This window comes from Pleurodeles waltl, chromosome 7 (genome assembly GCF_031143425.1).
Source record: "Pleurodeles waltl isolate 20211129_DDA chromosome 7, aPleWal1.hap1.20221129, whole genome shotgun sequence".
Taxonomy (NCBI): Eukaryota; Metazoa; Chordata; class Amphibia; order Caudata; family Salamandridae; genus Pleurodeles; species Pleurodeles waltl.
Window position 1 is genome coordinate 1,389,557,555 of NC_090446.1, and position 26,071 is coordinate 1,389,583,625.

At 43.9% G+C, this 26,071-nt stretch overlaps 1 protein-coding gene across 2 annotated transcripts in view; it reads left to right on the plus strand.

Annotated features, from left to right (window-relative positions):
* IRF3 (interferon regulatory factor 3) overlaps positions 1–26,071 on the plus strand; it is a 90,328-nt gene that overhangs the window by 49,511 nt on the left and 14,746 nt on the right. For both annotated transcript variants that reach the window (XM_069200968.1, XM_069200967.1), the window contains exons 5-6: positions 12,835–12,898; positions 25,340–25,420. In XM_069200968.1, coding sequence (XP_069057069.1) covers positions 12,835–12,898; positions 25,340–25,420 — 145 coding nt within the window. The remainder of the gene's footprint in view (positions 1–12,834; positions 12,899–25,339; positions 25,421–26,071) is intronic.

Sequence of the window (26,071 nt, forward strand, 5' to 3'; positions counted from 1 at the left end):
ATTGAGGTCAAGTTCAGGATGGACCTTTTGGTTTGGTTCTTCTTCCAGAACATCAATAACACACTTATCTTCTGAAACAGTCAGTAGTTGGTCATATCCCTGTCTGCCAGCGTATCTGGATCATCTGCGAACATAAATTTTGCAGTTGTGGAGCCCATATTTTTCAGAACTGGCCATTGTCCCAGTGAAAGGTTCCATGCAATTTTGTGAAGAACTATGATGGTTTCTAAAGGCACCTTTTGGGGATAAGGTGGTGGGATGAGGTTCCCCTCTTTGCTGGTGCTCAGTCTATTCCATCATTCTGGACTAGGGTAACTATCCATGTGATCAGTCATATTATGACTGGTCGTCTCCATTGAAGGTGCTCAAATTGGAAAGTGCTAACAGCAATACACCTGGAATCAGAAGAGAACTTGCAAGGGCCTCTGGTCATTATGAGGACAGAACAAAGGTTCTGGAAATTCTGTTTTATCATGCAGTCAACATGTTTAAACGCACTAAATATAACCTTCCCCCGTAGAGGCAATTCACATGAAGGTTGGACATGTCTGGCAAATCAGCCAAGCATTGACCTCTCTTTTTCCCATGATTATGGCTTCTCCCTAGAAGTGTTTGCAAGGATATGACAGAAATACAGCAATAAGGAAAATGTTACTTACACAGTAGATATCTGTTTGTGGCATGTAGTGCTGTAGATTGACATGCTTTGCATAAGTCCACCATCTAGTGTTGGGCTCGGAGTGTTACAAGTTGTTTTTCTTCAACTAAGTCTACATTTTGCTATGCTGAAATCACCATAAGCTAGTAGCTGAAAAACAATTTGTGTCAAATTGGCAGGATTCTTCTGTAATGTGGCAGTTATCCCTCCGTTTGCTCTAATAATAAACCTGAAATTATTTTGACAGTTCTCGGATATTTTTAAAATTATTTCTTAGTGTTTGTTGTTTTAGGTTCAACTGCTTTTCTGCAGTTTTTACCACCTGGACTTAAAAATTAAAAAGTGGTCCTGTACAAATAGGATAGGTGGCAATACTGTCTGGCAGCACTGACGGTCAGGGTGCCCGGCAGACCAGCGAAGTAAGGATCAAGAGTGTCCCCCATCACCCATTACGTGCAGTGGCATTCCAGTTGGAACCAATCATAAAGAATTGTCACTTTCACTGTGAAAAGCAGTCATAACACACAGCTACTGCTTGTGATGTATCTGTTATGGATGGCCATCTGCTGACTGAAGATTAAATGTGCAAATTTAAAATGATTTGCAAAATTTGATTTTCATTTTACCATTTAATACTGCACATATGCCAGTCAGGAGACATCCATTAGTTAGATTTGTGTTGCCTTTCATCTATGTCCATGGTTGCTCAATAGTATTCTCTTACTTCTATGTCTAGTACTATTTCACAGTTTTTTGTTTTTAAATCTTATTTCCCTTTTCTAGGGTGGTCTTCAGAATTGTTGAATTACATTTTGCTGTTCAGTGAAATTACACAGTCACGTAAATATGGGGGCCATTTTGGGTTACATATGAAACACAGCAGTTACTTTCTTTGTTTTTACTTGTGTTTTGTAAGTTCGTAGTGCATGGAACCAGGAAAAAGAACAAGAAAACAAGTCTTCCAATTACGTACTAGTATTCTTCTTTACTTCTGGCTCACACTTATTACATTTATTTCAGAGGGGATCCCCATCAAACTTACAGACAATACACAAATCACTTTCTATAAATTTCGCAATAAAACATGAGAATAAAGTGAAATCTTATATAAAGTATGAAAACAACCTGCTAAGCTCCATAACGATATCCCCAGTTTATTATGTAAAATGCTGCTATGCTTCTCCTTCAGTCTGTCATTAGCATCAGGCTGAATAAAACACAATAAATTTATTGGTATCCTACTTAAATAGCCTTCGGGCAATTTGATGATATCCTGTATTCAATCTTCAGCAGATAGGAACAATCCATTTCCTCCTAATTTGATGGTAACACAAGTGTTTGTTTCAACATGGATCTTACAAGATGACAGCCGAAATTGCCTAATTTGCATGCCATTTACTACAGAATAAATTAATGGTAGAATTCCTACCCTAAATTTCTTGAACAGACATCTTGCTTCTAGTGGCTCTGTTCTATCTAAGAAGGCTCAAACTCCTACATTGGTTTAAAATCAAAAACCTTCCCAGCCAAACTTCCGTTTTTGTCTCTTAGAACCATTTGTCACATGGATTCTGCCAATATTTTTTTTTTTTTAACTAGAGATATTAAATGCTTGGATATAGATTACAACTTATCACAACCTTCGGGGAGGCAGAGTGAATGGAACTAGGATTTAAAATGCCTTAGCCAGGGTAATCTGCTGTCAGTATCCAATCGTTTTAGCTCGAGGAAAGAGCTTGTATAAAGTTATAACTGGACAAATGACCATAGCCTTAAATTTGACACATGAGCATTGGTGTTCAGATCTAGGCCCTGTCTCTGGAGAGTGATTGGGGTGTTCTGCGGAATATTAAGGAAAGTCCTAACAAAAGTATTTTCAACTTTGGTTAGCCTGCTTTAGTTTTAATTGCCCCAGACCTCACTGCCGTAGAGCGCAGCACTGAGGCCTTTAGCTCAATATATCTTAGTGACTGACAATATAGGTTGAAAAATTGAAAGGTTCTGCAGTTTCAGAATAGATAAATCGCAGTGTTGCAAGATCATGGCACTCTCAATAACTTGTGAGAACCAGGACATTGAGTATGCCAGCCTCACCTCCAGATAATCTAAGTTTTTCACCTTTTTTTTAACTTGGTGTTCCCCAGCCTCAATTTCTCCCGAAATGATCTATGTGGATTAAAAGTCATAAATTTAGTTTTAGATTAATTTCTAGACCGTCGGATTTGCAGAAACTGGCACATCTGTTAAGTAGTCTTGAAAATTAATAGGGTGTCATTAGCAAACCTCAGAGCTGAAATTTTGTGCTCAGTTAACTTGGGAGAATCATTGTGAAAGTCCTGTGGGAAGTCAATCACACTATTACTGAAAAGATGAATCAAGTTGGGGGAAGTGCACACCCCAGGCGGACTCCTCTCTCTGTTTTTATTTGATCTGTCAATTCACCTTTCTTCCCCCATTTTACCTTGGCATAATTGTCAATATATAGTCTAATGATTAAACTAAGAAGGTTGGCCAGCAGATGTGGCTCTCCAAGCACCTCCCACAGTTTGTCTCGGGGGCTAGATTAACAGCTTCTCTTAAACCAACAAATATTAGATAGTGTTACCTCTGACTCAAATGAGCAACTTTCTAGAGCAGCAGAGCAAAGCGGAGTACCTGCTCTTTAGTACTTGTTTCTGATCTAAAACCCGGTTATGCTGCTCATGTATCCAATCCTGCAGTTTGTCCAATATTTGTCTAGTGAAGATTTTTTGTATGTTATCAGTCAAACTTATTTGCCTATAACTTGCTGGATTATCTCTAAGGCCTTTCTAATAAATCGGAATAATTTCTGTCCCTTTCCACGATTCATGGACATTGGCACCAGCTGCAATTGCATTAGATCATATATTTACGTTAAGGCCCCAGACAACTGGCTCAGTCTCCAGTTATATTATCCAAACAAGGTGCTTTACCAACTTTCATGAACTCAAAGCCTTTAGTGTGTCGTCAACCAAAAAACTGACTGGAAGTACTGGTTCTGTAGAGATTGAGTTATCACACTGGGACTCTGCATCATAGGATTTGTAGAAATCAGAAAAGCGTTGGAATCATCCGTGTGGCTGTATACAAATCTTGTTGCTCCTGTTTTTTGTGGTGCTGCCAGATGCAAGTATATGTCAAAACGATGACTGTCTTTACTTCTTGATGCCTCCAGTAAATCAAGCCACATAATTTCCTTTCACTTACTTCTACTAGCTGCTTGTGTCAATTTGTTCTTTTTTTTGCTATCCTGGATGGCTGTCCCGTCACTGCGTTTAACTGCAAATATGAGTTTAGATCTAGTTTCTCTGCAGTTACTATCAAACCACAATGTTTCCTTGTGTCTAAATGGTTGCGTCTTCACTTCTATATGAAATATTTCACCCAGTGCCTCAAATAGCATAAAGTGGATATCGGCAATCGGGGTCTGGGTATCTACATATGGCTCCAGACTGTCTGAGATAATGGTATATAATTATCACATCATAATTAAAGACCACTCAACATTTCTTCTGTTATTAGTATAGAAAATGAGTGTATCAGGCCTTCCCCCTCTTAAACGTCTATGCCTATTCCTTGTCTGAAGCCGTTCAGCCATCACAGGCTCAAAGTCCGTATGACAGTATCAAGGTTGCTACTTGTAGCTGTAAGGCAAATGGTTTTTAGGGTGAGCATAGCAGCGCACAAGCGCTGTTTTTGTTTTTTCTTCAATATGTTGCTGTGTATCTGGGCTTTCAACAACGCCCACCTCAGGCCCATCACTACCACTTGTTCGTGGGCTTGCCCTTCAAAAATCCTTTGACGACATTGGTAAATGGTTTACGTTTGTCCCTCCCTGGGGAGGTTTTGTTGACGCCTTGGCCATCGCCCCTGTTACATGGCTAATTGCACTTTTGCCGATAAGTTTGGCTGCAAGCAAACTTCTTTTTCTTTTTGTGTCTCTCCTTCGCGCGGATGCTTATGGCCGCTGACGCGCTGTAAATGGCTTGCTTATGTGAAACTGTTCTACTTTTCCTTTTCAGTTTATGTGGCAAGAAAAGTCCAGTTAGGAGTTTACAGCGCTAATAATTCTAATTTGAACAAATGTGAAACCCATTGCATTGCAAATATTTGTTTTAATTGGAAGGGCATTTAAAATGGTAATGCCCCATTCTTCATCCTCTGTGCTGATAAGAGTGTTTATTATGCCTAGAGGCTCAAAGGTTCCATTAAAATCGCAGCCTAATATTAGTGAGCAGTTGCCTAAATTCTACTCTAGCTGGGTCTGGTGGCTTAGTGGACTAATGCGCCCACTGTAGGGGCTTGTGTTTGACCTCATGGTCACAAGTTCAAATCTCAGCGGGTCCACTCAGCCTTTCATCCAAGTTCTGAGGTCGATAAAATGAGTACCATTGAGTTGGGTAACAATAAACATCTGTTATTCAGTGCCAAGAGGCCTACGGGTGAACGTGCGCTGTACAAATACACATGTTATGTTACTCTAGGTAACTATCAAGAAGATGGATAGTAAGTGATTCTTTGTTCTGAAGAAGTCTACTGTTATATGCATTAAATAATTTAAAAAGAGGCCCTGAAGAAGACAAGTGTCCTAGGATATCTGGGGATCTTAAATCAAGGATTTTTATTTTACAGTTCAGAGAGGTGTTAATCCATAATAATAGACCTCTAGATGGAAGACCAGCTGTTGAAGGTCTATCTTTAATGCTAAAATTGACTAGCCTGACCTGAGAACGGGGGCTTTTGTTTGTTTCCTGGTGGACACAGATAAGATACCTATTAACCCCTTACTGTTTACTAAGGTTGGCCTTTAAACCGGCTATGTTCCAGGGAAGCAACTGGATCCTGATGGATCCACAGAATTCTAGCAAGTGGGGAAATTAACAGTATTACACACATTCCTATCATCCACATTAATCCTTCTTGAATCAGTAGTAAACTGTGAAATACCCTGCTTAGATAAACCGAATAGGGATTGCTATAAGGAGAAATTGCCATGCTGGTAGATGTTAGACCTACCTTTCTTTGACAGTCTCTCTTACTTAATTTTGATCCCACTCACAGACTTTACAAAGCTATGGTTCTGCAGTGTTTTGGAATGTTAGGTTCCAATTCATAACACAGGAAAAAAAACCATGGTGCACATACTAAGATTTAAATTTGAATTCGATTTTAGAACCATTCCTTGCAATCGTGTGCTGGTCAAGACCCAGCAACCCTACAGCTAATTCTCCTCATTATCAAGAATAAGTGTGATATAGTTGAACACATCAGTTGGAGAGGAATGGCGCTTGGCATGCTGGATGTCTAACTGTATTATTGAATGGCATTGATGTATGTGTCTAATCCAGTGGATAACTTTGTTTCTGAGAGAATCATCACCTTCTTTGGCATTAGGAGGTAATTTTGGGATGCTGGTCATGTACAACTACCTCTTTCCACACTTCATCCTGACCGGTTTTAGACCTAAGCTGTTCTAAGAGATTGATGCTGCATTCCAGAGTTCCTTGCTATAAAATTGCTGCTACCAGACTCTGTGGTGGACCTTGATGAGCTGAGTTTGACTAACTCCTTTTAGAATCAGGAAAACTACTTCATTTTAAATTGGTCTCAGGCCTTTGTGTCCCCGCTTCCCTTAAGAACATCTGTTCTTTAATTGGTCATGTTTTCCAGGTAAAGGACTACTTTCTACCTTCAGTTCTTTAAGATGTGCCTGTTTTCTTGTGTGTGAGCTTTAGCAAATCTCTCATGCCCCACTCACAATTTCCTCTACTTTCTTGGTTAATGATGGAACTATATTTTTCAAATGTATTATCTCGTCCTTAGGAGACTGTATGAAATGTAAATGATCATCCCGTCCTCATATAAAATTCTTCACCTTCTCCTGGCCTTTGACATTAACAATGTATTTAGTTCGAGTGACATTTTGTTCCGGCTTGGGGACGCTATTTTGGCAAATTGTGGGCTTGATGTGAGTGTAAAAATGTTTGGCAAGAGGGTAGTGTGTAATTGCTTGTTATCAAGGGATACTTTGTAATGAGACCAGTTAAGCTGAGGTTTGTCTGCCACAGAGGGTTGGCAGTCGGTAGAGTATCATTACTAGTGACACTAAAAACTTGTTTACTACACCCGTTTTTCTTTTCGGTAGAGTTAGCTGCAGTGTTGAGGACCTTGTTTATTTTCTCAGCACTTAAAATGGACTCTACTCCTCCTATTAGAACGTCTGTTTCATCTAATGTGCAATTTTCTGCGCCATGTTTAGTGTTTTTCTTAATTTATGCATCCCTCTGCGGGCTCTTGGCTGTCTTTCTTTTACCCTTTGTTTGCTACAGGCACCTGGGCTGTCTAATTTGGGTTAATGATGTATATTGCCACGCATCATCCTCTGCTGTTGCTAAGTTTGAGTCCCACCTGTGAAGGCAGATAATAGTCCACACAGTGTGCAAACTAAAAGATCTTCTAGGCTGCAATAGAAAATAATGACTTAAAGAAAACAAACCAAATTACAGAGATTAGAGAAATGGTTGGATTCATTTCACTTAGCTAAACTTCATATTCAGGTTTAGTTAGTTGGGTAAAATCATGCGATTATTAAATGTCTGTGGTTTTTAGCCGTGATATTAAACTGAATACGTCAGTTCAGAAAGGACGGATTCCGCTGGACCACAGGAATACAATATCTCATGATCTGAGGTGGTAGGCTAAGGGAGGCAACAAGGCAAAATGTGTGAACCGGGCTAAGGGGGGAGGCCATGCCCTGTCTCCTGCGGTCTTTGATTTAACCTTGTATCTTCTGTGGAATGGCCAGATTACATATAGTTAGTCTTCATTACTCCTAGGCTTACTTGTCTTAGTCATTACTAATGGGGGTGATCCCACTTCACTACAGGGAATGCTGAAATTTAAGCCCTGCCCACTGACTGGGTGCCATAAATAGGTGTATCTTGCCCGCATCTTCCTGACAGACCAAGACCAGACGGAGGCTGTGGTCCATAATGTCTAGAATGAGTATGACTAGTACTAGCGTAATGAAGAATACTGGTACATAATGAGACCATTAACACTACGTCTCTTGTCCTCATCCCAGTCATTACTAGTGAGGAACACCAAAGCCCAAATTGACTTCATCAATAATACTAGGCAGACTAAGTTTCAGGTCAGACTGATTGATACTGATACTAGCACACCAGACCCGAAATATCTGTCCATCTTGAGCAGTACATCAATACTATAGTGAGAGCCAAAAGTGTGACACTCTGAACACGTTACAGCCCAACAAATCTTAAAGAGCAGCACTCTATTAAAGTCTTTCCTGTAAGCTGCCAAACTCTTGGCCAATTTGCCCTAAATGCCCTCTAGTATGGGAATGTCTGCCACCGAATATACCGCGAAAATGGTAGACCCAATTCAACAACTAATAGTCAAAGAAGAAGCGCTCTTCCTTTAAGCTAATTTACCAAAAGTTGCAAAGAGATTGACAGAATATGGGAGTCCTTTCCAAATAAGGTAAGAGTTCTGACTGCATCAAAAATGTAGATTTTCTTCCTGTTTTCTTTCTGTTCAAAAAATGGTGGTATTACTACCTCCTAAGATCTATGGAAAGAGGAATCTACTTTCTTCAAACAAGAAGGATCAGGTGCAAGAAATCCACACCTTCTCAAAAAGAGAGATTTGGTTGCCTAGCTAAAAGAGCTCCTCACTTCCATGCCCTTCTGGCTGAAGTAATTACCACCAAAACATTGTCTTCATAGTTAGGAACTTACTACCCATTGTATTCAAAGGGGAGATTCTACAGAGCCTGTAAGCTAATGGAAAATCTCAAAGCGCCATTGGTTTAATAGGAGGCCTCAGTAAGGAGACACTCTTAAAGAGCCTAGATGCCATGCTTTTTTCTTCCTTCAAAGAACCCCACAGTGCTCTAAACTCTTTGCTGCCCACAGAGATTTAAAAGTTGAATGAGCCAGATTGTTTCAGGAAGATTGCCATCCCACAGGAATTACAAACCATTAGGAATCCCACAATGAAGAGTGATCTTACTATCAGACACACACTATGACTGGAAGGATTTTGAATGTTTAGCACACTGGATCACCTCAGCTCGATGAGAAGGAAGACCTTTCAGTTGTAATCAATTTCTTAATTACCAAACTGATAATTCTGTCCTGACTGATGAAAGTAAGAGATGGAATTCTCTATGGTTCATGAATCACTGGGGGTTTTGGCCGAGGTGACCAAGATCTCATGGGGCAGAAGGGAACTACCAAAACCATCTCTTAAGGAAAAGGGGAGGAAGACATAACGAAGAGTTGGAGGCCAAGCTTCTGAGAGGACCTCCTCCTCATGACACCTGGAGCAAAAGATCAGAACTTGTGCATTGACCCTAGTGACAAAAAAATCTATTCCTGGAGTACCAAGTCTTTTGCATAGCTCCCTGACTCGTGTACGGAGTCAGAACTAGTTCCTGGGGAAGGGCATTTTCTGCTGAGGGCATCTGCCAGCGTATTCCCCACTCTTCTGATATCGATCACCATCAATGACAGCATGTGACCCTCTGCCTAGAAGGTTCCCCCAAGGAACCTTGAGAAGTGGATCTAGTGTTCCCCGGTGAATGATGTGGGGACTGCACAATGTTGTCTGACTTTATTATTACATTATGCCTCTGGATAAACCTCTTCAGAAGTTTGAGAGCTATGAAAACAGCCATCAATTCCCTTCAGCTGGAAGAGTGGTGCCTCTCCAGAGAGTTCCAGTAACCCTGAACCAGCCTGTCTTCCAGTGTTGCACCCCATCCCAGAAGATGGGCATCTGTAGTTATCACTTTCAAGAGTACAAAGAAAAACCCTTGCTGAGATTGTATTATATCATCCAGTACCTCAGACTCCTTGTCCTTTATTGACTGGGATATTGCATTGAGGAGTTCACTGTCTTTGGTAGTGGGCCTCCAATATTTCTTCATTTGGTTCATCAGTGAACGTAGATAAAGCATTGCTTAGGACCCTAAAAATGCAACAAGACATGTGCCCCTGGATTTGTAACCAAAACCTTGCTTGTCCTTCAGACATTCCAGACAACATCTCTACCAATTGCTGGATTTTGAGTTCTTGCAATTCCAGTAAAAAGGTCTGTTCTGAACTTCACCCTCTTTAAGGTTTCTGTCCGGTGACTGGATCATCTGACATCTGGACTCATTTAGGAGAAACCTGTAGTTCTTCATACACTCAGATGACTTTTAGCCTTTGATCATGCAGGAGCATGGAGGAGCGAGTTGTGCAAGTATGGAAAAAGTGGCCATACTCCCTGTGTGCAGATCTTAGCCTGAATGAACAGGAGTACTTGAATTGCGAAGTGCAAAATCTGAGGTACTGCTGATGTAAAATTGGAACATGAAAGTAATTATTCCTCAAATTCACGGTGAACATAAACCCCCTACCAGGTTTAATGGAGTCACTTTTTGTTATGTCTCCATCTTGAAGTGAACCATCTCTACACATTGATTCACCTTTTTGAGATCACTCATTGTTCTGTTAACCCCTGATACTTTGGGGACTAAAGTGATCTTTGAGTAGGTCCCTTTTCCCATCTCTTGACGAGGAACAGGAACTCTTTCCTTCTTCACCTGTAGCTCTTCGATTGCTCTAGCCTTCTCTGCACATTTCACTCAGTCTCCTTGACTCCTAAACCTCGAGGAAGAGAAACAAATTCTGCTTGGTATCCCTTTCTGATTATTCAAAAGACCCAAAAGTCTTAAGAGGACTTCTTTCAAGGGTCTCTGAAGACTTGCATTCTTCCTGCAACTGGCCACTTGAGGCCACCTGTGACACAGTCAGACGTTTTTTGATTTGTCACTTCTGTGTTTATTAATTTGAGGGAACATGTTTTGAGCTTATTTCCCTTTTGATTAAAAAGATTGTTGTGACTGGCTTTCGAAGATGAGTGAAAGCATTTACCCCAACCTAAGCTAAGGTGAAACTCTTCTTGGTGGGCCTAAATGAAGATCAGTGTTTTTTTCATAGAAAAACTTTGTTGGTTTAAAATGCCAAACATCAGCCATATACAATACATTCAATTGAATTAAAGATTCCATGCGTTCCACCCCGCCACCACAGGATGCACCCCAACTTAAAATGACAAAAAAAATTGTCTTGCAGCATGCTTGCATGGGGGGTGGGGAGACTAGCCCATCAGTCCATTGTAGACCCACCATTGTACCCACACCTTTTGGAATTTCTTAGGACAATCTCTTGCTTTATAAATCAGTTCTTCATGTTTGCCACACCAATTGATACCCCTCCTCCAAGTCTCCAAAGGGGGCGCTGCATGGGAATGTCCACTGGTGGGTTGTCATGTTTGACAAGCAGGGTACCCAATCCAGTCAATAACCTATCTCCATGGGAGCCACCCACATCCTCCATAATATGCAGGAGAGTTATTTGGGGTTGCTAGTCGACAGGTGTCCCTGTGACTGCTGAAAGGATCTCCAGGAGGGCTACCCAATAGGATTGCATGCTAGGACAACTCCACACCATATGGAAAAAATCCCCAAGTGGAGCCCGACGCCCGTGGTAATCTGGGGAGTCCTGAAGGCCCGCTCGCCACAGCTGCACAGGTATTAAGTAAGCCTGGTAAAAGAACTTGAACTGCACCAAATGCAGTCTAGTTGTCAAAGCCAGTATGCGAAGTGCCATACATGCATCCCTCCAGTCTGCCTCCTCAAATTGGCATACTGAGCCTTCCAATTTCTGCCTCAAAGTATTAAGTGCCTCAGGGGAGTGTATCACCAACAAGTGATAAATTGGGAACACCCCCCTTGCCCAGGTGACCCTTTAGTCACTGAAATGCAAAACAAGACTATGGTATCTTGTGGTCTGTAAACCAAGTACATGGTGTATGTGTTATAAGTTGTGTGTGTCATTAAATAGGTTTGTGCTGTATATGAAAAATGTGTTACATAAGGTGTGTTCCTTTAATGTTGGTAGGGATTAAAGCCCAGATACTGCTGTAAGCTAAGGTGACAAAGTGAATTGTTTTGGATTCGTATATCAAAGTTTTCTTAAGCGTCACATGGATGGCAGAAGTCCAAGGTTTCATCCTTCTCCAACTATGGAGCATGTGTGAAATGTAGAAGGGAATTCTACAGTAACTATGCAGACTCAGAAGTACTAGTTGAAAATCCAAGTTTTCCACAACTCCTGAAACCATTGAGCTGAGTAAGTGGTAACTATCTGTGGAAATTGGTGCATGTCGGAGTAGACATTTGGGCATGATGGTGGGGAGGTTTTTTAGGCCTAGAGGAGGCTTTGGCCTACTAGGAGAGTGTTCTCTGCTGCCCCGTGGTTCTGGAGGAGTCCGGTGAAGGCTAGACTGCACCTGTGCCAACAGCCTCTGCCTCTCTTTGCCCACGGCGTTATACGGTACACTGGGTACAGTCAGGTCTAGAAACCGTACACAGTAATTTTGGATCAGAAGTTATTGGACCACTAGTTTGGCAGAGCAGGATACCCGGGGATCCCTTCCACTGTACTCGTGATGAGGTTCTTGGTTTGTTTTCTCCTCATTCTTCATATTGAAATAGGATCCTATTTATTTTTCAGGTCCTGCTTAAATGTACTTGTTCTGCTCCTTGGAAGTGTGCTTACATTAGAAATGCCTTCAAATGCAGCATGTGAATGACCAATGAATCTTCAACTCCTGCTGAAGTCGGGCAGTCAAGTAAAGCATTGTCTCACTGCAGCACCAATAAGCATTCGACTAAAAGTGTGACTTGATTTATCATCAACCATTGTTAAGACAGGATCTAGCAGGAGACTGCTTCTGTTTGCTGTTCTCCCTTATTGTATGAGAAGTAATAGTGAACATATTGTAGCATGAGAAGGAACCAGCAGAGCAGTCTGCCCTCCAGGGCAGTACTTGCACTGCTGAATGGGCAATGAGGTTAATATATCAACCTGCATCAAGGTTATTACATGCCATGCTCCTGCAAGATGTTGTCATCTTTGTAGAATGTGCCTCTAGAAGGCATTCTTGTCCATCACAATAGTACTTATATCAAGATGTGATTATTGCCCTCTTGAATTCTAGATGGTATTGTGTTTCTCACCTGCTTGCTTTTGTGGGTTTCAGAAAGTTACATTCCTGTGTCTTTCCTTTGTTTCTTGCAGAGGTGTGCTCTTGAGGAGCTGGAGCCACTAAGCAACCCCGTACAAGAATGCGGTGTGTTACAAGGTAATCTAAATTCAGGTCCAAGAACCAAGTACCATGCAAGGCAACAGATAACCAACTTTGAACATGCATCATGGCCCTGCCTGAACAAAGTTGTTGTTAGGCTTTTGATCTGCTTTGTTCAGTGTATGTTGATTTTTTTTTTTTAATGTATGCAGTGAATTGTGGTACGGCATGGATAACTGAGTCAATGAAGGCAAGTTTTATTGTTGGATAAAAGTTGGATAAGGCAATTGAAAGCTTGTGATGCTTGAGGGATCTGCATTGGTGTCTGGGATATGTAATCTGTAATATGAGGACCTATATGGTTTACCTTTGTTTACCAAACAATCCACATGCATATAGTGGTAGCAAGGATGCAAATACTGTAGGAACAATGTAAGCTTTTATGTTTATGCTTTGGATTTGAAGAGTGCATGACTGCCCCAAATTAGGAATCCATCCTAAGGCACAGAGGATAGGAGCAATGTACTGGGGGGGTTGTTAAATTAGCCACGTTTCCAGTTTATTCCTCTGGCAGAGATGAAGTAGACTGTTCCAAAGATTTGGGGCCAGATATCTAAAGAAGCAACCTCCTTGTCTGGCTGTCTTTATTCTATGAACAGAGGCCACTAGTTGGAAGACCGAAGAGCCCTAGAGGGAATGTAAGGCTGAATTAGGTGCAGATGGTATTATGGAAATGTGCTGGTAAAGGAACAATAAGTAAAGAATTGAATTATTCTATCAGCTGGCAAGTCTCTGAGATGAGTTGAGATGGAGTGATGCCTCACTACCTGCATAAGCAGGCAAGCCACACTGTTTTGGATGGTTTGAAGATGTGCCAGTAACGTCTTGGATTTAGGAGAAGGAGAGACAAGAAAATATCTTTCATTCAGTTGCTGCCAACTGCCTGAGTGCGAGATGTAAGGATCGGTAATCCGGGTATCAGTGGCAGTTGGTAGCAAATTAAATTGGAGGGGCGCAAAACACACACACACACACACACAAAAACTACACACATACCATACACACCAACAGAAATATAAATGAGAAAAAACATACCTTATTTGATGTTCTGCAGCATGTCCCAGTTCTTCTGCAGCATGTCCTCCGAGTGCAAAGCCCACAGCCAACTCCCTCATCAAATCAAGGCACTGTTTTCATGCTGTTAAGCAGCATGAAAAAAGTGTCTTGATTGGCTGGAACAGACCTACTCCATGCTCCTAAAGGCACTGTATATCTGTGCCAGCTCTTCAACCCAGCCGGGATGGGGCGGTTTGAATTGTGCATGTCGGTTTGGCCGTAGCAAAGTATCCGGCCAAACCTACATGCGCACTCCAAACTGAAGTGTCCACTTCTCACTACTGTCAGTCACAGGCAGCAGTGACACACTGGCCCCGCCCTCGCACTCTGTTTGCTGACAGAAAGCGTCAAAAATAAAATGGTAATAAGATCATTTTATTACCATTTTATTTTTTTTACGCTTTCTGCACAGGGTGGGGAGACGCTCCTCCGCTCCCACAGAGGAACCGCTGCTGCCGGTATGCTGCACTATTTAAAGAACACTTTTTTTATACACACAGATGTATCAGTTTACAAGGAACCACCTAGAAGGAGAGGGGACCGCTTTGCCTATGCTTTAAAACAACTCGGGCGCAAAGTACTATTATCCAAGAAATGTTTTAAATATCAGCAAATATTACGGTGAAAGATATCGTACTTGCTTAACAGACTTTTCTGTGAAAAAATCTTCTATAAACACTTTACAGCCACCCCGCCATACAAAAGACGGATGATATTCGTAGAAGGCAACAAAAGAATGAGATTCCCATACAGAAAACCTAATAAAATATGCTGTTCAAATCTGGATTTATTCTAATGTTTAAGTTACAGCATAAATATATGCTAGCACATTTAAAATTAAAATAGCATTCTGGACAAAAATGAGGATCAGTTCTGTACCTTGTCTGTAGGTTACCCTACATGAAATTACATGTATGCTTGCCAGAGGTCTCCAGTGCTAAACCAGTAGACGCTCCGCCCCCAGCACGATCATGTCTTGAAGTGTGAACAGTCTCAACCATATATTCAAAGCCCTGTCATGCAGTTTGTTAAACGATATGTCCCGAATATCTTTTTGTTTCAAGATATCCACCTCTATAGAACGGAGTGTAACTTCCTGGGTAGAGTTGGAGTCAGTAGAATCGGTCATGCTCGATTCATGTTCGGATCCCAGGGCTGCCACATAGATTCATAAAACCTCCCCATTTGTAGTGCAGAGTTGTTCTGAGGCCCAGCAGAGCAGGTATGTTAGGTAAAGAGGATTATAAATGGCCAAGTCCTTGTTAAGTGTTTACTCCCGTCCCACTCTCCTTCGCACTGCATTAGGAGCCCTCACTGGTGCTATCACTGATGCACAATGCTCAGTAAGCTCATAATGGAGGAGACTTAACTATGTCCTGGACTGATGAAAGGTTGCGTCTGTCTGACTGGGCGACTACAGTGGGCCTAGTAATAGGTGGGGGACGCACCTATTACTTACCATTCATTGTCTTGACTACTTTGTCCTGCCCTCCACTGAGGTGTTGTACATAGCGTGTATGATCTCACACTATTTACTAGGGGCTTCTTGGATCACTCATCGCTTTTGCTAGGACTACGATACTCTGTGACTAGCGCAGCCACTCTATGGGAAGCCTTCAGACCCAAGGAAGGATAATGGCACTGTTGAGAGCACAGCAACGCAACGGGGAAGCCTGTGTGGTTGCTCTTGAAACTGAAGTGTTGGATCTGGAACAAAAGGTCATCCAAACCAGGGCCCCATCCTTGATTAGGCAGCTCACTTTTACGAAAACCCAAATCAGAACAGCCATGTTGAATGCCACCAAACCGATATGGCTAGCTCCCAAAATACAAATATATGAATTTGGCAACAAATCCAGTAAGCTCTTCCATAGGTTAGCCACCACTGAATGTGTGTCAGGGTCATTGCAACTATCACAGACGGTTGGCACAACACAATTATAGATCCACTAGACTTTGCAAATGCATTTGCATCCTATTACCAGACACTGTACACTGAACGCACCACACAACAGGCTGAATTAATGATCCTATCATTGTTGACTACCCAGTCTATCGATTGAACCCAACAGAGCTGTAGACCTTCCTATGTCACTGCTAGAGAGAGAAGCCACAATGCCAGAGTGCCTTTGCAGTCCGCAAAAAAAAAAACAGTCCATAGCGGTTTCCCAGTAGAGTTTTATTTCTAATTCCTCATCTTGACTACTCCCCACCTCCACTCACAATTTGCAGAGCATCTCAAAAAAGTACCTTGTTTTGTGCCCTGCGGTGTGCCACAATTGTTTTGATTCCCAAAGCAGGCAAACCACTGGAACTTTGCTCACCCTTCTTCCTGATCTTGCTCATTAACGTTGAAGCCAAAATCTACACCAGGATACCAGAAAATAGGCTCCAAAATGTCCTGCAGTCTTTGTTCAATCAGAACCAAAATGGCTTTATGCCAGGCAGAAGTACCTGCCACTGCCTTAGGCAATTAGATTTGATCTTAGCTCGATGTCAGGAACTTTGATGTCCCCCGGCCCTTCTCCTATTCCACTTTGAGAAGGCATTCAACTCTTTACGGTGGCCCTTCCTGTTTCAAGTCCTGGGCCTATGTCAAAACCCAAAATGTACAGACCCATTGGCAAGGGTGAGAGTTAATTGAATAGTATCCAATCCATTTACGGTTGAGAGGGGCATGAGGCAGGGCTTCCCCCCATCTCCTCTCTTTTTTTGCCTTGGCCAATGAGGCTCTGGCATAATAGCTGCATAGATGTGGGGATTCAAATGGGATTCTTTCCCAGAGGAGTGTGTCACTCTCTACGAGGATGATATTCTCCTTTTTAGTCAAGCCCCACACCTCTACAAGAGATTGTCATTGTACGAAAATGCATTGGGCCTGCAGGTGAACTGGAATAAATCAGCTCTGGTGCCTCTCACAGATGCAATTGCAGAGGTGCAGTGGCAACCAGAACTACAAATTAGACTTCGTCACTCTATGTACCTGGGACTGCAAGTAGCCCTGTCTCACTTTATAAATGACAGACTCTTCCTCTCTCGCTAATCAATCAATCCAAAAATTTATAGAGCGCTCTACTCACCTGTGAGGGTCTCCAGGCGCTTGTGGGCAGGGGTTACTGTTCGAACAACCATGTCTTGAGGTTTTTTCTGAAGAGTAGGAGGTCTTTGGTTTTGCGGAGGTTGGTGGGGAGGGAGTTCCAGGTTGTGGGGGCGAGGTAAGAGAAGGCCCTGCCTCCTGTGGTGGTTTGTTGGATGCGGGGGACTGTAGCTAGTGCGAGGTCGGCTGATTGGAGTTTGCGGGTGGGAGCGTGGAAGTTCACTCTTTCGTTGAGGTAGGTCGGGCCGGTGTTGTGGAGGGATTTGTGTGCGTGGATGAGGATCTTGAAAGTGATTCTCTTGTCTATGGGGTGCCAGTAAAGGGATTTGAGGTGTGGTGAAATTTGTTTGTGGCGGGGGAGACCAAGGACGAGGCGTGCAGCTGTGTTCTGGATTCTCTGGAGTTTGCATTTGAGTTTGAGTTTGGTGCCGGCGTAGAGGGTGTTACCGTAGTCTAGTCTGCTGATGATGAATGCATGGGTGACTGTTTTCCTGGTCTCTGGGGGAATCCATTTGAAGGATTTTTTTTAGAGTGCGGAGTGTGTGGAAGCAGGAGGAGGTTAGTGCATTGATTTGCTGTGTCACGGAGAGGGAGGGGTCCAGGATGATGCCGAGGTTGCATGCGTGGTTTGCGGGGGTGGGTGCGGGGCCTAGGGCAGTTGGCCACCAGGAGTCGGCCCATATGGTTTTGTTGGGGCCGAAGATGATGATCTCGGTTTTGTTGGAGTTAAGCTTGAGGTGGTTAGTTGTCATCCAGTTGGCGGTGTCGAGGAGAGCAGCATGTAGGTTGGTTTTGGCGGTGGTGGGTTTGCGGATGAGGAAGAGGATGAGTTGGGTGTCGTCTTCGTAGGAGAGGATAGTGATTCCGTGTGGTCGGAGGATGTTGGCTAGGGGGATCATGTAAATGTTGAAGAGTGTGGGGCTGAGAGAGGAGCCATGGGGGACTCCACAGATGATCTTGGTAGCAGTGGAGTGGAAAGGTGGAAGGCGGACTCTTTGGGTCCGGTCGGTGAGGAAGGAGGTGAGCCAGGCTAAGGCTTTGTGGTGAATTCCTGTGGTGTGGAGGCGTGTGCGGAGTGTGTGGTGGCAGACAGTGTCAAACACTGTGGAGAGGTCTAGGAGGATGAGTGCGATGGTCTCGCCTTTGTCGACTTTGGTCCTGATGTCGTCAGTGCGTGCGATGAGGACGGTTTCTGTGCTGTGGTTCTTGCGGAACCCGGATTGTGAGGGGTCAAGGGTGTTGTTTTCTTCGAGAAAGTGGGATAGGCGGGCGTTGACTAGTTTCTCGGCAACCTTGATGGGGAAAGGGAGGAGGTAGATGGGGCGATAGTTGGAGAGGACTTCCGGGTCGGCTTTGTTTTTTTTTTTTTAGGAGAAAGGTGATTTCTGCATGCTTCCAGGGGTCTGGGTAGGTGGTGGAGTCGAAAGAGGAGTTGTTTATGTCGCGGAGTATGGGGGCGATGGTTGGGCTGTCTTTGTTGTAGATGCGATGAGGACAGGGGTCGGAGGGGGATCCGGAGTGGATGGAGTTCATGGTTTTTTCAGTTTCTTCGTGTGTTGTGGGGGCCCAGGTGGTGAGTGGGTCATGAGTGGGGGTTGAGTTGGGTGAGTGAGGGGTGTGTGTGGTATGAAGCTGTTGTGGATGTCCAGGATTTTGTGGTGGAAGTGGTTGGAGAGGGTGTCACATAGGGGCTGTGTGTGTGTGGGGTCTATGTTGCTGGCTTTGGGTTTGGCTAGCTCTTTGATGGTTAAGAGTTCTTTGCTGTTTTGGGAGTTGTTGTCAAGGCGTCTCTTGTAGTGATCTCTCTTGGTGGTGTGTATGAGTTGGTGATGGATGCGAATGGTAGTTTTGAGGGTGGAGAAGTTAGTTTTAGAGGGTTCTTGTCGCCATATTTTCTCCGCTTGGTGGCATTTGCACTTGGAGGCTTGGAGTTCGGGGGTGAACCATGGGGCATTCTTGATGTTGCGGGTGGCGATGTGTTTTCTGATGGGGGCTAGTGTGTCTGCGCACGTAGTGATCCATTTAGAGAGGTTGTGTGCTCCTGCGTTGGGGTCGTTGGTGTGGGGGGGGAGGTTGTGAGCCAGTTGGGAGTTCAGGCATTCTGTGGGGATCTTGTCCCACATGCGGTAGGTTGTGGTGTGTGGGGGGTTTGGTGAAGGAGAAGTGGACGCAGTGGTGGTCAGTCCAGTGGAGTTCGGTGGTGTGGGTGTAGGCTATGTGTTGGCTTGAGGTGAAAATTGCGTTGAGCGTGTGTCCTGCTGAGTGGATGGGTGTGGTGACCAGTTGTTTGAGTCCAAGGTTGGTGAGGTTGTCTATGAGGGAGGTTGAGTTGTGGTCTTGAAGATTCTCCAAGTCAAAGTTGAAATCACTGAGGAGGATGTAGTCTGTGGAGGTGAGGGCGTGCGAGCTGATGGTGTTGGCGATGGTGTCGCAGAAGGCGGGGCGTGGTCCTGGTGGTCTGTAGATTAGTGTACCTCTGAGGGTGGAGTTGTTGTTAATGTGGATTAGGAAGTGCATGTGTTCTGTTTTGTCGATAGTGTCTAGGGAGCTGGTGGTGACTTTGATGATGTCCCTGTGTAGGATGGTGATGCCACCACCTGGCCTGTTGAGGCGGTCTTTGCGTTGGAGTTCGTATCCCTTGGGGGTGGCGTTGGCTATGTTGGGTTCAGAGTAGGGGTTCGTCCAGGTTTCCGTGAGGAAGGCGATGTCAGGTGAGTGTGATGTGATGAGGTCCCAGAGTTCTATGGCATGTTTGTGAAGGGAGCAGGTGTTGAGGAGCAGGCAGTTGAGGTGGTTGTGGTGGGTGGTGTTGGTGTGGTGCATGAGGGTGTTGTTGCGGGGTGTGTTCTGGTTGTGGGTGGTGTGCGGTGGGGCTGGTTGGTGGGGGTAGAGCAGGTGAGTATTGCGTTGGGGGTGTTGTGTTTGTTGTTGGGGGGTTGCTATGGTTGGTGTGTGGTGTGAGGGATGAGGAGCAGGAGAAATGACAGGTGTAGCAGGTGAAGGGGCCATGAGTGTGTGTGGGGCTGGAAAGGGTGCAAGTGGGGCGAGGGCCTGGGTTGAGTGAGTGGAGGGTGAGGGGGGAGTAGATTTGTCGGAGGGGGCCAGGGGGACTGGCACTGGGCGCGGACAGGCACAGACGGGCTTGCCTTTGGCGCGCCACGGTTGCCATAAATAGGGAGGAGGGAGGGCGTAGCAGCTGGGAGGAGGGAGGGCGTAGCAGCTGGGAGGAGGGAGGGCTGGGTGAATGGAAAGGCTGGGGGGCTGGGGCCACAGGGATTAGCGGCGGGAAAAACGGACAGATGAGGTGGGGGAGGGGCCGCGGGGACGCAGGGGTTTTAAAAAAGAAAAACAGACAGAGAGGGGGAGGGGGGAGGGGCCACGGGGACGCAGCGGCAGGGACTTAAAAAAAGAAAAGGATGCAACCGGCAAAGTGGATGCGGCGCGGGGCGGCAGCGCGAGGAGCGACCTGCCTGCTGGAAGCAGGGTCAAGGGTTGCTTCTGTTACCGCGCCGCGGCTGCCATAAATGAGGAGGGAGGGAGTGGCAGCTGGGAGGAGGGAGGGCTGGGCGAATGGGAAGGCTTGGGGGTGGGGCCGCAGGGATTAGCAGCGTCGGGAAAACCAGATGGAGAGAAGGAGGGGGGAGGGGCCGCGGGGACGCAGCAGCAGGGTTTTTAAAAAAGAAAACGGACGGAGAGGAGGTGGGGGGAGGTGGGAGGAGACGCAGCAGCAGGGGTTTAAAAAAATAAAAGGATGCAACCGGCAAAGTGGAGGCAGCGTGGGGCAGCGGCATGAGAAGCGACCTGCCTGCTGGAAGCAAGGTCAAGGTTTGCTCAGGGTTGAGCAGGGTAGGACTCATAAAAATAATTATTCTCCCTAAACTCCTATATATACTTCAGAACTTCCCATACATCATCTACACTCCTCCTACCCCTCCCTGTTTAATACTGTGCATTCAAATATGGAGATGTTTTTATAGGCAAATGGGCAACCACGTATCTCAAAGGCTAAGCGTTAGTAGTCATCATTTGATGACAGTTTGGAGAGGGCAGATGTTCAATTCTGCTGTTGGGCTCACATCTTGGTATCGTTAGTGACTGGATATTTGGTGATAGATTAGACCCAGCCCATAGATTGGAACTGGATATGTTCCATAGCAAGAGACTCATACCATATACTTAACTAAGGTCCCCTGACACCTTTCTGCACCCACAACAGTAAAACTGATTGTATGGTTCAAGGCCCTAAAAATGATGGGATGCACTTTAGACCTACAAAAGAAATCCCTCTTTGGACGGGCACATGGCATCTCTTTGGAGCTTTGGCACCTGCAGTCAAGGGGTGGATAACACTGGTATCTAGAAACCAGGTGACGTGTGGAAGGGAGACTGTATGTAGTCCTATACTGAACTATATGATAAATTCCTCCTGAACAAATCCACATTTTTCCATTTTCTACAACTGAGGCATACACTGTAATTCCTTAAAGACGGTCTTTCCCATTTACCAGTCTACAACCCGCTGGAGGCTAACTTTATGTTAAAATCTCTTGGGAAGTGTAGCATATCCAAGCTGTACTGTGCATTGATTGTAAATGCCCTGGACGTTGATTCTATTGCGCAGAGTTTGGGAACTGGATTTGGGAGAGTTGGATGAGGATGAGTGGTGGGCCGCTAAAATGGTTCCTCTTGCACTGGTGAGCTCTGCCCAGCTTCAGCTCATTCAAGTTAATTATTTACACATGATATATTACACCCATGCTTGACTACACAAAATGCGCAGTCTGCAACTGGAACATTACTGCACATGATCTGGGAATACCCCTAACATTCAGCCACACTGGAAGTCCAGTCAACAAACAATGACCATGAGCCTGGGTCACCCAGTGGACTTCCCACCCAAATTAGTCATACTAGGGCTTATGGAAGACTCTGGGAGTACCTGTGCAAGCTGTGTCTTTATCAGCCTGGGGTACGTAATAGCTAAGCACAAAATAGCTAGGCGAGGATGAGAGGTCATGCCCTAACACCCTACAAGAGTGTAAGCTGGGTGTGGACCAATGCTGGACACTTGAGAAAGCATATTATAAGGCCAGAAGATGACCCCACAAGCTTGACTGATTTGGGCCCTGTGGACTGGTGCATTGCAGTTATAAAACAATTCTTATATCTGGCTCCTACTGCGGTGAAGTGGCAGAGCACCATTGACACACTTTGCAGAGAGACAGGGTACTATCTATGAGGGTTTTTAACTATACTATTTTATATCTGCATGTTTACTCTCAACCTACAAATAGTTACCTCAATGACTTTTAATCAAGAATCAGTCTATGTCTGCATGTCACTCATGTATGCCGTCTTTGTGCAGAAACAAATACAAACATCTAGAAAAAGACTACATATGTTGAGAATATATATGTCACACTGTTCCTTCCTCAAACCTGTCACCTAACAGAAATACTACTTGCTATTGTATGTAAAACATGCAAAGTCATAACTTTTTACAGCTATGAAAGAAAACCAAGCAGTTACTCACTTGTAACAAATGCTTTGCACCTTAAGTGGTTATAAATTCACAAGCAGCCTTCCCTACCTCACTATGTTACTCGTTACTTGAAAAATGTGAATGAAGCTGTTCATGGAGATTATTCAAGGATGATAAAGAGCATTAAGCATAACTATTCGCTTGTAAAGCGATGTATGAAATTGGGATTTTGGTTGAGGGGTGGAAACCCTTCTCAAGCAACAACCACAATCCTTGTTAGGGTGAACCACAAAAGTCATTAAATTAACCTGTGCTTAACCATCTGGGAGCTTGGCACACAAGCAATCAGGCTTCAATTAGAGGCACTGTGTTAAGCATTTATGCAGCACACAAATTGTAATAAAGTGAAAACACAAACAAAGAAAAACCCACATCACTTTAGGAAAGTAGGGTAAAATGTATTAAATAAAATGAGACCAAACCAACAAAAATCCAATCAATAGCACAGAATATATGCATTTTTAAAGTGCTAAGTAAAAACAGTGTCAAGCAGAAAGTAGTAACGGGTCATGATAGACCAGAACAAAGTTACAAGTTTATGCTGACCGCAATTAACTGATACTGCAACCAGGTTAGTCCAGCTGAAAAAGTTATCTTCTCAAGAAGATCAGCGTGCAGTGTTCAAAACTTAGGGACTTCACAGGAGGAGCTGAGCTGATGTGAATTAAGGATCCAGGAAATAGGGAGGCACCTGTAATGGGTCAGGAAATCACTCCAACAGAGGACAGCGAAGCTCAGGCAGGTCCAGTAGCAAACCCAGGCACGGCCATTTGTGGCAGGTCAGCTGTGCAGTTGCAGGGAGGCCTATGGAGCAACCCTGTAACTCAGAACAGGAGGTCAGCACACTGCCCTTAGAGTAATTCTGCTAGTCCTGGGATCAAGCTGTGCAATCCTCTCAGGGGACAAGTTAGACTTCAGCCAGCAAGGCAGTCCTCTGAGGTACAAAGCTGACGTCAAGCAGCAGGGCAGTCATCTGAAGAACAAGGCAGTTCTTCTGGAGGGGGCCTCTGCAGGTCCAGGAGTAAACGGGTGAGTGGCTCAGGAGGTCCAATATTTATACCTGGTGCCAACCTTTAAACTTGGGGAAACTTCTAGTCCATCCCCACATCTGTTTTTGGGAAGTTCTTTCCTTCCCTTGCTTTCTTTGGCCAGGCTCCGAGAGATCTAGGGTGACAAAAGTCTGATGTCAAGTTCCTTTGTGTGCTGGAGACAACTTTTTCAAATATAATGTTACAACAAACAACTCCACACGTCCTATCCTGGCAGGATGGCTCGCCTCCAGGTCCTATTGTTCACTGTCTGGGCCCAATACGCATTGCTGATGGGGGAGCACTTGGCATGCCCAGGAAGCTGGAAACTCTTAGAAGACCTCAAAGTTTTTAGGGCAGGAAAATACCAAGTTTTTAAAAGTGGCATTTTCAAAATTGTAATCTAAAATCAGACTTTACCATTGAAGAGGATTTACATTACAATGAATTTTAGTTCAAACATGACATTTCCATCTGCTCCCAGTCAAAAGTTAGCACATATAAAATGTAATAATAAGATCACCCAATGTTACACTATGGGCGATGTAGGCCTTAAAGTAGTGAAAAATAGATTTAGAAGTTTTAACTACCAGAACATGTAAAACTTAAACACACATGTCCTACTTTTTAAATACAATGCACCCTGCCCTATGGGCTGAATAGGGCCTACTTCAGGGGTTTAAAACTGCATTACAGCCTGCAACGGGCGGTCTGAAACATGTATTAAGAGGCTACTTTTAGTGGCTGGCACAATGAGTGGTGCTTCTAACTAGTAGCATGTAATTTAGAGGCCCTGGGAATCATGGTACCATATACGACAACTTATAAGAAACCTAAATGTATCAATCAGATGTAAGCTATTTGTACCAGCTTTTGGGGGAGAGCCCAACCACTTTAGCACTGGTTAGCAGTTGTAAAGTGCACAGAGTTCTAAAAGCCAACAAAAACGAGTTCCGAAAACAGAAGGGAAGAAGGAAAAAAAGTTTGATGACCCTGCAGAGAGGTCCAGGTGCAACACTTAACTACACAAGAACATGAAAATATAGATTTTGTGACTTGTGTAATGCTCTGAGGTCACTACATGTGAGTAAGGAAATGTCTGAAAACGGAGCTATTGGAACTTGCCTTCAATTACTCAGATCAGGAGTCGCCTTTGAAGATCATGGACTACAGTTTTCTGTTCTCACTCAGATTCAAACCTCCTTTTCCCTACCTTCGAGCAGTCCTTTGACCCACATCAAGGTGCCCTGAAGTCACCTAATGACAACACATAGCACTGTATAAAGGTATTAAATACATACAAATGTAGCCTTGCATCATTGTGAAACACTAGTCGATCATGACAATGAAAATATTTGAAATAGGAAGTTGCACTCTTCTGACCAATGCATAGATGCTACATGTAGAGGCATGAGTAGTTTGGATGCTTACATAGCTCTTCGTAAGCAACTCTTTCAGCTAACTCAAACCTTATCTTTAAATCTTAATGCTGAGTTGCACAGCTCGTTCTGTTCTGTTACTGACACTCATCAGAGCCCTTCGAAGACGCGTTGCTCCCAGCACCCATTCTTCTTCAGTCCTGGAACCCAAACACAGCTCTGACATTCCATCTCTAACCTCCCATTTTGCTCTATATCAGACACAACTTTCGGCTTGTAAAAGCAGTCACTTTAAAACTACTTGCTGATATAAGTGCGTGTTTTCCTTTCTTGCAGTGTATAGCCACAGTCCTGCTCAAGAAGAACGTACTCAGCAAGTCAGCCTAATGGAGCAGATTTTCCCCCAGAACACCTTGGGTACGTGTGTTTGATACAGAACTGCTAAGTTTTATTGTATTTTATTGTACTGCGGCATTTATAAATCATTGATACCCCTTATGGAGTTGCAAAATTGTCCAGTTTGTATTGGGTTCATAGGCGCTCTCTTGGAGTGCGTGGTGGTACAGTGTCTTTGTAGTAGCTACACTTATATTGGAGATGTCAGGTTAGGTGTTAGAAGTTTGGAGACTTGCTCTAACCATGGTGCCACACATAAGCATAAGGTGTTAAAGAACAATGTTGGAACTAATGCAGTTGAACAAAGGGGTGTCTAATATTTTATTTAAGAGTTAACTATGGGCAAGTAATAAACCAGGTTTTTAATGCTTTCCAGAATTCTAGGGAGTTGAAAATCATCCTTATTCTGGTAGGACGTGAGTTCCATGTCTTAGTTGTTTAAACTGAGAAGTTTCCCTTGTGTGAGATGTTTGTGAAGGAGGATATGGTCGAGAGTGAAGTCAATCTAGATCAAAGAGTTCCAGTTTAGTGGTAGGTATGGAATTTGTACTGAAGAAAGAAGATTTGAACTTCAAGATGAGCTTAAAAACAATGCTCTGAAAATGATGCAGCAGGCCATGGGTTGGCAGTCTAAAAACACAAGGGCAGATGCAACTCTAGTCCAGATATCAA